The 11,520-nt window shown below is 40.6% G+C and overlaps 1 protein-coding gene across 1 annotated transcript in view; it reads left to right on the forward strand.

The window, feature by feature from the left end:
* The window catches only part of OTOG (otogelin), a 252,596-nt gene that overhangs the window by 95,945 nt on the left and 145,131 nt on the right, over positions 1 to 11,520 (forward strand). The window contains exons 20-22 of the mRNA XM_019519978.1: positions 1,284 to 1,358; positions 4,196 to 4,239; positions 4,710 to 4,863. Of these exons, the coding sequence (XP_019375523.1) occupies positions 1,284 to 1,358; positions 4,196 to 4,239; positions 4,710 to 4,863 (273 nt within the window). The remainder of the gene's footprint in view (positions 1 to 1,283; positions 1,359 to 4,195; positions 4,240 to 4,709; positions 4,864 to 11,520) is intronic.

Here is an 11,520-nt window from a genome sequence, read left to right on the forward strand (position 1 = left end):
TTTAGACATTTTGCTACCGATTGTTGTGTGTATGATATTTCTCTTTTGTTCTGGGGTACAGCCTTAAAGTATTGAGATGTTTTGCTACAGCTTTAGAGACATGAGTTCAAGCCCTGATGAAGTCTGCCTTTATCTACTAAGCTGTCATTCTGGCTGCTACGTCAATAATAGAGGAGTGATGTTAACCACGTTGACCAGCCATTGACTACAGAAATTGTTGACTTACAGAAATCATTGGTCTATGACCATGCTAGATGTCTGGGCCACTCTGCTTGAGTGGACTTTTGTCTTTCTTTTTATTATTTTTCCTTAAAATGATTTCTGATGACACTTTTGTACAGACAGAGGGAAAGGTATAAATCTGCGATAACTCTTCTGACATCAGATCAGATACTCTGGATTTACACTGATGCAACGAGAGTAATCTTGCCACATGCACTCTTCAGCATAAACAATCAATGGTAAAATTCTGTTTATTCCAGTGAAACCAGAATTTCACTCTGGGAGTAGAATAAAATAAGTTCACGTGTCTTCCAAGGGACAACATTGTCCCTTCCCTATGGAGTCACAAAAAAGATATAGAACATCTCTGATGGAAAGGGAGTAAGAAGAACCAACAGAAGTCAAAGTGCAGACATAGTTTTTCATGGATCTCTGGCTGGATGCATGGAGTCTTACCTGCCATGTACTAGTTTTTTCATTGCTGAAAAATCACAATGCAGAAGCCTCTGAAACATTTCTCTTGCAGGCCATCTTCTGATGGAAACACAAAGGGGATAATTCATTTCACTTAATACAGTATTAACTAATTGCTAATTTTCTACGTGCCTACATTACAGAGGATATGCGCTGCAGAGTAGTCCTCCCCACTGCTCCAGCTATGCTTTCTTCTCAGTTGGTTGTATAGATTACTTATGGAATGAAAAATACCATCTTTTAATGGAAGGTTCTATCATGCTTTTTATGACAGGCTCAACATGACTTTATTTTTTAATTGTAGTACTTTAAACATATGCTATATTTTTAAAATAGACTATTTAAGAATAACATATTAAATTGATGTTGGATTATTTTCACTCCACTGATGCAACCTGAAGTTGCTACTCCAGATTTCTTTCAGATTACAGTATGAATATAACAATATCCCATTAGGTATCCAGTCTAATATTGTATGTAGAATATGAAGCTCAGTGTTTTGAATAGCAGCCATTAATGGTTAATGTGAAGTTTGGTTTAATGCATAATACCATACAATCACATTTATCTGTCCTCCTCCCTCATAGGAATGAATGTCCCTGTTATTTTCAAGGAATTGACTATCCACCTGGAGAAAATATTATCACATCTTTAGGCAAATGGTAAGACACACATCTGGTTAGCTTGTTTTCTGATCAAGTGTAATTTTTCAGTGCTCTCTCAAGTCATTCACATTATCCTGTTTTATCTTTGTTGGAATAGCATAGTCTAACTTTACAAAGTCCTTTTTTTTTTTTGTATCTTTATGTGGCACCTCTGTGAAATCTTCGTTTCTAGAAATTTTGCCTGCTCTGATTATCCTCTACAACCTTGAGTAGAAAGTATTACAAACTAACAGTGTAACAGCCTGTAAATGTTTTCTCTGGTTTCCCAGAGAGCTGTTCCTGATGCCCTGTTTGCCCCTCTCCTGACCCCAGGGCAGGACTGTATCATTCCACCCTCTTCTCCCCATCACATACATCATTGGGTGTGGGGCTGTGCCTGCCCAGCTGTGCCTGTCGGGCTCCTGTGGTCCAGCTGCATTTGCTGTGGCAAAGGCTCCTAGGTGAGGGGTATACCAGTGCCCCCTTTAAGTCAGCCCTTGTGGCTGGGGCCCTGCTTGTCCTGCCCTATTGTTCAGTTCTGCTCTCCTGGACTCCTGTTGAATTTATCCATACCTAGATGAGGTAGAAAGAAGCATGTAGTGGGATATTGTATGCTGAAGATAGTTAATCATAAATTCTTACTGATAAGCACTGAATATCTTTCACTTACCCTAAGTCATAAATCTTTCCCTTGTATTCAGCACTGCTCACTCATACCTTTTGTTTTTCCTTTTATATCTTTGCACTCACAATATTAAAGAAGACTTATTAAACTTTTCATGATTTAAGTTTCTGTTCATGCTTCAAGCAGTCTTTTACTCTACACTCTTTTTGCTAACTGCTGCCTCTGTTTTATTTATTTTCACCTTTAAAAGCTCACTTACATTGTGATCCTGTCCCATGTCCACAATACCATCTTCTTCTATTATTTTCCATATGTTCCTGTCCAGATTAGCCAGAATCTGCATTATACTGTATTTGGATAGCTCTGTAAATATATATTGTGTCAGTTATAATAATACTGTCAGCAGCAGCACAGACAGAGGTATTTGACATTGTATTTGCTGTGGCTGGCTAGCAGAAGGTGTATTGGGCAGATCAGAGTTGTTACAGAGGAGTGAGTAACTAGTACTGAAGTTCATTGGCTCATATTCTCTATTAGTAAAGCACAGTGCCTGAACTGATGCCAATACTATTATTCTTTTCTCTGAAACTGAGTCGATATCAAATTCACTACCATTCTATAAAGTACTAGACCACTTTGGCTGGAATTAGACACAGGCAGTGCCAAAGTACAGGAGGACTTATTTGCGTGCTCTTTGTTGCAATGACGTTTTGGTTTAAAATAGCTAATTTGTTTTCTTTGCACCAGTCATGCCTTGCTTCAGCTATACTGTATGGATGTGATAGCACAGGAGAAAACTTTCAGCTACCATTCTGTATTGCTCTAGCTAGACATTTACACGTCCTCAGTTTTGGTAGACGCTAATATGCGTGATTTTTTTTTTTCTTAGCAATTCTATAATTGGTTGTGTTTCTTTAGTCCTTCTGATGCTAAAATTTAAGCACAGGTGCAATCTGTATATTTTTCCATTTCCCCCAGCAGAGGTTGTGCTGCAGAAGCTTCTATTGATTCAGCAGAAACTTCTGCTCTAGCTCAGCTTCATTGTATTTCTAGAGTGGATCCAAGCCCCTGGTACTCAGGCAGAGGCTTTTGCTAAATCAGCTGCATAGGCCCTTAGCTGACTCAGCAGGTGCTTCTGGCTAGGATGGGCCCTCAGCTGACCTGGCAGGTGCTGCTGGCTGCCCACTGAGCTCAGCTTGAGAAGAGAAGAGGGGTTTGGGCAGTTTGGTTCAGACAGCAGTACCTGTAGCACCTGTAGCTAGGGGGTTAATAGAGCAACTACAACATTTTGCTACAGCTGCCTGAGTTTTTTTTTCTTTATTCTGTTTTTCAAAAACTACATTTCTTATTAGGGGTCCAGGGGAGATTAAGGGGGACGGGAACATGTTGCGAAGTTCAGTATCAGTATAATTATGATACCAGTATCAAACTTTGCTTGAGATTCAGAAAAAGTGAGAGCTTCAGAACCTGCGACAAAAAGAATGCTTGTGGTTATTAGTTTCCTCTATAATTTTTCTTTCTGTTTGTGGTTCTTCACTGAACTCTGCTTTAGTTACACTTAGTGGCAAGCCTGAGGAGGTGAACTGTAGTCATAGTTTTTGCTCAGCACGCATCTTTACCATGTGGTGTTGGCAGACCTCTTGAGCTCCCTTTGGCATCATCTGTGTTTTGTTAGGGTGACCTAGCCTGCTCCTTGGTCACCTAAATTGTGATTAATAGAGTAGAATACCAACTAAAACATTTTTTCAAAAGTTACAGGTTACTTCATTCACTAAGAGGAAACTTAGAATTGAAATTTGTAGTGAATAGTTTTTTACAGCTGTATGTGTGCATATTTTTTTAAATTATTGTAAGATACTAGAAATTTTGTTTTGCATACAGAGCCTACTCTAGGGCCCTTTACAGCCAGTGGTAAAACTAGTGATATCAGGAGGAGAAATATTGGATCTAGCCATGTAGTAACATATTTTGTATGTTTTGTGTTGGTTCAAGAGCCCTAATCCTTTAATTTAGCATTTGCACAAGGACCAGTTGTACTCTTCATATACAAGGAGCAAGGTAAGCTGCAACTGTATTGATACTCTGCACTGAGAAAAACAGCAATTGTTTTTCCCTTATTGGTTGTGCTGAATTTGCATGGTTTTCTGCATTAATATGTTTAAACAGTCATCCAATAGTAGCATTTCAGACTCCCCGACTTTAAATACAGCTTCACATATTTTTCTTGCAGCCATTGCCAAGATGGAATTATGAGTTGTGAGGATAACAACATTGGTAAGTAAAGAGTCAAATGAAAAATAACCTCGCATGTTAATTTATAGAAAGGAAATCATGTAAAGAGACCCTCTTCTCTTTATGCAGTCCCATTGCTAATGGTGACACTTTGTGTGTGCACATGAATCCCTATAAGACTGCAGTCTTACTGATAATTTAACGTGTGGTTTAATTAAAAGTAGGATGAGAGTAAAGCAGTATCAACTCTCTTAACAATACTGACTACCTGTGAGCAACTATACTATCAATGTTTCATAACTGCAGTATGTTTTCAGAATGATAATTTTACCCAAGTTTATTGTGAAACATAACCAGTGGATCTTCCCAAGAAACAAACTAAAGACAATTCTGTCTCAAAACAATCTTGCAGAAATGTAACATTTACAATATCTGTCACATAAAATTTTAGTTTCTTGTAACAAATAGTCATAATTCCTGAAATTTTATAATTGTTTTATTTTGTTTTCCAGTGCATAATTGCCCAGCTGGTCAGATTTATGTTAACTGTAGTGATCCACAGGTTAATATTGAACTCAGCAGGGAGAGAACCTGTGAGAATCAGCTACTAAACCTCACCATCTCAGCATATCTTCCTTGTGTTTCAGGATGTGCCTGCCCACCAGGGTAAGTCCAAAACAACTCTACCTTTTAATGTACAAGTATAGATGGTCAGGAGTGACTGAGTAGCTAGTTGGTTTATGTGGTATATATTACTACTGTAGTGGTGAAAAGCATACTCTTTTCTACTAAAAGAACCTGAGATGTGAAGGGGGAGGAAATTCTCTCTCTCTGTGTTCACCACACAAAGGCACAATCCTCTAGAGGCCAGTGAAGCAAGGGAGGAAACTGTAAAGATCAGATGGTGTCAAAGGTCTAAGATCCTATAAGAACAAAAGCTTTCAGAGTTTTACAGGATCTGTACTGATAGTGCACATGAAAATGCATTGGATTTTTTGGAGCTAAACATTGTGTGCTGGTGTGAAAGAGAAAAGTGTTATAAATTCAAAAGGTGAGTTTTCCAAGTGTAAAAATTGGACCTAAGTGCTCAAATCCTTTTGGTTTTCCATGAGTTAGGTAATTTAGTCCTTCAGCCTTGAATCTTTGGAGGACGATATTCACTAACTACCAGGTATAGTTAATGGTAGCTAGTGGTAGTCAATGATAGTTAAAAATTCTCCCAAAGTGTACCATATGACTAGGTCCTCAGCGTAAGTGAATGAATAGACCTTCAGTGAAGTCATTGGAAATGCACTAGTTTACATCTAGCTGTCTTATTCTATTGTGTTCATCTGCTTTTACTTTTTACCTTAAAAGTATAAAACATTAATTGTGAAACTTCTTAGTTTCTACGAAGACCATCATTCATTCCAGTTGTAAGTCTGGTAACATGGGTTGCATTTGCATGTGCAATTTAATGCAAAGCAACAAATTCCAGAGCGGTTTGAGTTGGAGTAAACTAATCCCTGTCGCATCAACTACCCAGGTGCCCAAGACAGCAACAATTTGAGCTGGGGTGGAGACGGCCTAGGCTGGCAGGGTACATGCGGATCAGCCCCAGGTGGTGGCAGAGGATGGCAGAGGGGCTGGTTTGGGCGTGAGGGCGCCAAAAGTGCCGAGCCTTGTGGCTAGGTGGCAGGCAGGACTCTTGGCCATGGCTGGTTGGGCTCACTGGGTGCAATTGATGTCTGTGGTCAGCATCTACATATATGTTTTAATTGCAGTAAATTACTCCTACATAAGATAGTACTGTATCTGGTGTAATTTAGTTTACTGTTGCCTAATACTATCACACATATAGATGGTGACACTTTGCAGCTAATTAGTTTACTCTGCAGAAAAACACATGTGTAGATGCAGCCGTAGTGACTACAGGCAGAATCCTATTTCTCTTTCCATGCCCAAATGGCAGTTACCCAGCTGCATAACTCCTATTTTTCGAACATGCATACAGTGTGCAATCCTACTCAATGTGTAGTGCATCTGTATAAGCTTCTGCCTGGCTACTGAGTGTACAGTATGCTGCACTCAAGCTGTGCAGGTGTATGACTCCATATGTGTATAGGCTGGGTGAGTATAAGTCACAAAACTGTATCTGACAAAAACCCATGACCATAGGGTATTAGATGCAGCAGGAGGAAAAGGGGAGGTCCCCCCATGCTTTTGCTTAATAGCCTAATGAAGGGGTCGGCAACCATTTGCAAACAAGGGCTCCACTTTGCAGCCTGGGCCTCTCTGTGGGCCACAGAGCAGCCACCTGCCTGCACTTAACTTTGTCCTTAGTCTCCATCCCCTCTGCAGTGAGGGTAAGCACAGAAGCAGTATGGCAGCAAGCTCCACAGTGGAGGAGGCTCTGCTGAAGGATTGGGAGGCACAGTACAGCTCCAAGCTGCTGATCCCTTGGCCAGATCGAACCTCTCTGTGGGCCTGATCTGGTCTGCTGGCTGTTGACTGCCAACCCTTGGTCTAGTGGCTAGGACGCTTGCTCAGGTAGTGAAAGACTAAGGCCTCCCTCACCCAGGAGTTTGAACCTATATCTCTCTGACTTTCTAGCATGGTACAGTTAGATACCACCAGACTACCATTTAGGCAATATCCAATCCTTTCTCTAGCTCATCTCTTGAATCAATTTTATATTTATTGGGCTAAGTAGATGAAGAGCAATAGGTTTTCTACCCCATTTCGAACAAGGGTCTAGGCTACAGTTCAGGATCCCCTTCCTTCCAGAGCAGTATCAGTCTTATTGAGCCACATACCTTCTAACTTGCTCTCTTCCCTGTGGATCCACACCTTTCCCTCTCTTGGTTTCTCAGCAGACCAGCTGTGATGGGAAGTAGGCCCCGGATGAATGGGGCTCAGAGCATTGAATTAGATGGTCACAGGCAGTGCCACGTAAAATTAAAATACTCTCAAAATGAAGTTTAACAGATAACACTTAACTATCTTTTTTCTTTGAGGGAATCATTGGTATTTGGAATGTTTTTATCTTACAGAGGCAAACAAGTATATTTGGGTAAATGTGGTATCTTTTATTAGACCAACTAAATAGTTGGAAAAATAGTTCTTTACATGTGTTCAGGCACAAACACTCTTCTTTAGGTGTAGGGAGAGTCTGCAAGTGTTTACGTACTCTCCTGGGTGAAATAAAATCTGAAGCAAATCAAAAGGCAAATCTGTGAAAATGCAAATAATTGGCAGGGAGGATTGGGGGTGGAATGGCTGGGGCACAAAACTGGGGAATGTTGACCAGTGCTACAGTGTAGCTGGCAAAATATAGAAAGGTTACCTGGGGTTATTGGGCCGGCAGGTAGGTTATAATGAGACATATAAATACACTGTCTACATTTAGTCAATGATTTTTTGTATCCAGTAGAAGTGAAGTTTATAGGCTCATCTACAAAACGTGTTTTGTAAATTTCTTTTGAGGACTAGAACTGAGAGATTGGAGAGAGAGTGGTTGTCTTGTGAGAAATATGCCCCTACAGGTAACTGGGTATTTTTCTTTGATTAGATTTTCGGTGTGCATTCATTATGGCACACAGTTGTTTGGGTTCTACTATATAGTTTCCATCAGGGCATTCAGAATTACCGAACAAAAGTGTTTTGCTTTGTAAACATACAATGTATAAATGAATTCATATAGTTCAAAACAACTAATTGCTAAATTAGAGATCAAGAATAACTCTTTTGTGGTATATTTTGAAGTTTCCATTCGTAGGGTTTCTTTAGAATGCCAAATCCAGTCCTGAACTTGCAGTATTCTCTAGTGCAGGAGACTAAAGGGGGAAAGTATGGTACACCTTAGTAGTAATGCAGCTAGTCATATTTTGACCTTGTAAAATGATCAAATGGATGTTAATGACACAAAGACCGTAGGTATCAGAAGTAGGTACAGCTTGGAGAGGATTTGTACATAATAAGGAAAAACAAAACAAAACATGCATACGACACCCTGGAAGAATGTCTAATTTATTTTTTTCTTAATTTATAAATACAGTAACCAGCCCTACATAAATGTTATAATAATATAAATAGTATAATAGCATAGTATGACAGAATAGATAGTATTCTTTCACAATCCAGAAATTAAGTAAATCCAAGAATATAAGCATTTCACCATGAAAAAGATAAATATGTGAGGGTCTGTTTGTCTTTGTCTTTCCTTTGGAGTAACTGTATTGATAACCAAGTTAATTCCAAACAATTGGTAGGATTTTTCCCAAAGTTCTGTATATTTTGTTTAAAGTTGTTATTTTAGTTCTTAAATATGAGAAATTTGCTATAAATGAAGAAAGGAGGCTGCACAAGGTTGAAGTAATAAGGGATTTCTATTAAATACCTTCCATTGAGATGATAATCTGCTAATTGGTTCAGTAATCTCACATCACTCATCTCATTTTATATTAATACCATATTTGTTACATTGCAAACACACATAGAAATTTATATTGCACCAGATTTACTTTAAAAACAAAAACAAAAACAAAAAAACAAAACAAAACAAAAAAAAACCTTTGCCTTTGTTTATTTTCTTACATAAATTCATGCTTCTGCTACCTACTGGTATTCTCTGTGGCATTTGTTTGTAGCATTTTACGATTTATGCATGAGTTGTCATTGATTTATAAGACAAATAAAATATGTAAACCCAAAGATGAAAAATAATGGTGCATCTCAAATGGCATGGTTTAGCATATCAACTATAATGCCGTGTTGCATCACTCCCACATACAATCTTCATTTTTCAATGTATTCTGCATTTTTGCATATTATCTCAAGCTATTTGAATGCCAATCATGTCTGATGTTTCTCTTCTGTGTTTCTCTGAAAGGACCAAATACTCCACATGCATATGAGCATTCATAGTTGGGCATCACTTTAGGAAAGATGTTGTTAAGATTTTTTTGATAAGTCTTCTTATATCAAAAGAAGCACCAAATATGAGATTTTCCTATTCTTTTATTGTTTTCTTGAGACCACTGAATCTTACTGTAACTAAGACAGCATATTAAAGTCATAAACTCTATTAGATGTGAATGCTCTAATTCTATTACTGTGATGTAGCTAGAGCTGACTGAACACTTTAGTTACTGAAAATTCAAACCTAATGCTTATGTTATGACTTGGTACGTCTAGGTATATAACGTGGTAGACGTTATATACCTAGACTCCCAGAAGGCTTTTGATCTAGTATCTCACAATATCCTTGTGGGAAAACTGGAAGATTGTGGGCTCAACTGCTCAGTAGGTGGGAAACTGGCTACGTGGTAAGACCCAGGAAGTTTTCAGGAACGGATCTGGGTTGTTCTGTCGCAAAGTGGCCAGTGGTGCTCCTCAGGGGTCCATGCATTGACCAGTGCTTTTCGACATCTTTATCAACGATTTGGATGGGGGAGTGAAAAGCTTGCTTGCCAAGTTTGTGGATGACACCAAGTTATGGGGCAGTGTGGTCATGTCAGATGATAGGTTGCAGATACAGGTGGACCTGGACAGGCTTGAGAATTGGGCAGACTGGAACCAGATGAAGTTTAACACTTCCAAGCCTAAGGTGCTCCATCTGGGGGCAAACAACTGTCAGCATACATATAGGCTCGGTGGCAACAGCTTGACTTGCACCATGGCCGAAAGGGACCTAGGGGTAATGATTGACCATCGTATGAATGCTGTCAGTGTGAGGAAGTGGTTAGCAGGACAAACAACACGCTGGCATGCATCAACTGATGCATCTCATATAAAACTAAGGAAATGGTACTCCTGCTGTACTTAGCACTAATGAGAGCACAGTTGGAGTACTGCATCCAGTTCTGGGTGCTGCAGTTCAATAAGGATGTGGAAAAACTTGAGAGGGTCCAGAAAAGAGCCACCCATATGATCAGGGACTTGCAAGGCAAGCCATACAAGGATAGGCTGAGGGACCTGGGTCTCTTTAGCCTAAAGAAGAGAAGGTTGGGAGGGGACTTGATAGCAGCTTACCGCTATATCAGAGGAGTACATCAGGAGCTCGGTGAACAACTGTTCACTAGGGCACCCCCAGGGGAGACCAGAACCAATGGATATAAACTCCTGGAAGGCTGCTTCAGGCTTAATACCAGGAAAAACTCCTTTACAGTCAGTGTCCAGACTGTAGAATAAATGCCCTCCAGAGGTGGTGCAGTCACCTACCCTGGAGGTTTTCAAGAGGAGATTAGACAGTCACCTCTCTGGGGTCACCTAACCCCAGTTGTCTTCCTGCCTAGAGTGGGGTGGGGGTGGGGGCTGGACCCAATTATCTGCAAGACCCCTTTTACCCCCTAACAATTTGTGAATCTATGACTTCACAAACCAGGTTCAACCTTATATTTTCTCTCGCATGCATGCCTGCATGCACACAGAAAAATGGATTGTTCACGGCAGATTCTTGTGCAACAAAAGCTGCAAGAAATAGCATCACTTCCAGGATGATGGGGTGGGGATGGGCTCACTGGCATAGTGCAGCACTGTCCCAGAGGGGATGCCAGCACAGTGCAGGCCAGGGGGCCATGGATTATCCTGCTGCACCAGTGGCCCCTGGCCACCTAGAAGTTGAACAGCCCTATAATACAGTATGAATTTGCTTGAGCATTAAGATTACCTGTCCAGAGAAACAGTTCTTCCTGTCCACATTGAAGATTAAGATCCAACTGACACTGTACTCCTTTAAGTCAATTTAACATTAATAACATAGCATTGGAAGTTTGGTGAGATATTTTTAAAACCAACAGTTTCAGCAACCTTGTACTCAAATCATAGTATTTTCTTTCTGAAGTCTCACTTAATTTTGGTTAACTTAACTTTCTCATTTATTGTTATTATTAGGGGTGCACCAATAAAGATTTTTTTGGTCAATACCAATGGCTGATTATTAACCAGCCATATGGGTCTATACCAATCCAATTGCAGCCCGGCATCTTGGAGAGCAGCATCCGGCCATTAAGTCTGTGGGGCAGAAGGGGTATGGGAAGGGAAGGGGTGTGAGGGGGCAGATTGAGGCCTCCATGGTAAGGGAGGGAGTGGGTCTGGGGTTGGGACAGAGGCAGGTGCTGCCCAGCCAGGGCAGGGCAAGGCATGGGATGGAACCACAGGCACCCTTGTTTGGAGGGTGGGGGGGGAGCTCCTGCTGCTGTACACACCCCCAGAGGAGGCATGGGGGGCATGTTCCCCCTAGATTTGTGCACAGGATGAGGGCAGGCTGCCTGCTGCATGCTTGGGGTTGGGGGCTATGCTAGCCTCTTCTTGGTGGGGGGCTGGGCCAGGACTGTGCTTGGG

The sequence above is a fragment of the Gavialis gangeticus genome, unplaced genomic scaffold (assembly GCF_001723915.1).
Source record: "Gavialis gangeticus isolate Ggan-Ray unplaced genomic scaffold, GavGan_comp1, whole genome shotgun sequence".
Classification (NCBI taxonomy): domain Eukaryota; kingdom Metazoa; phylum Chordata; order Crocodylia; family Gavialidae; genus Gavialis; species Gavialis gangeticus.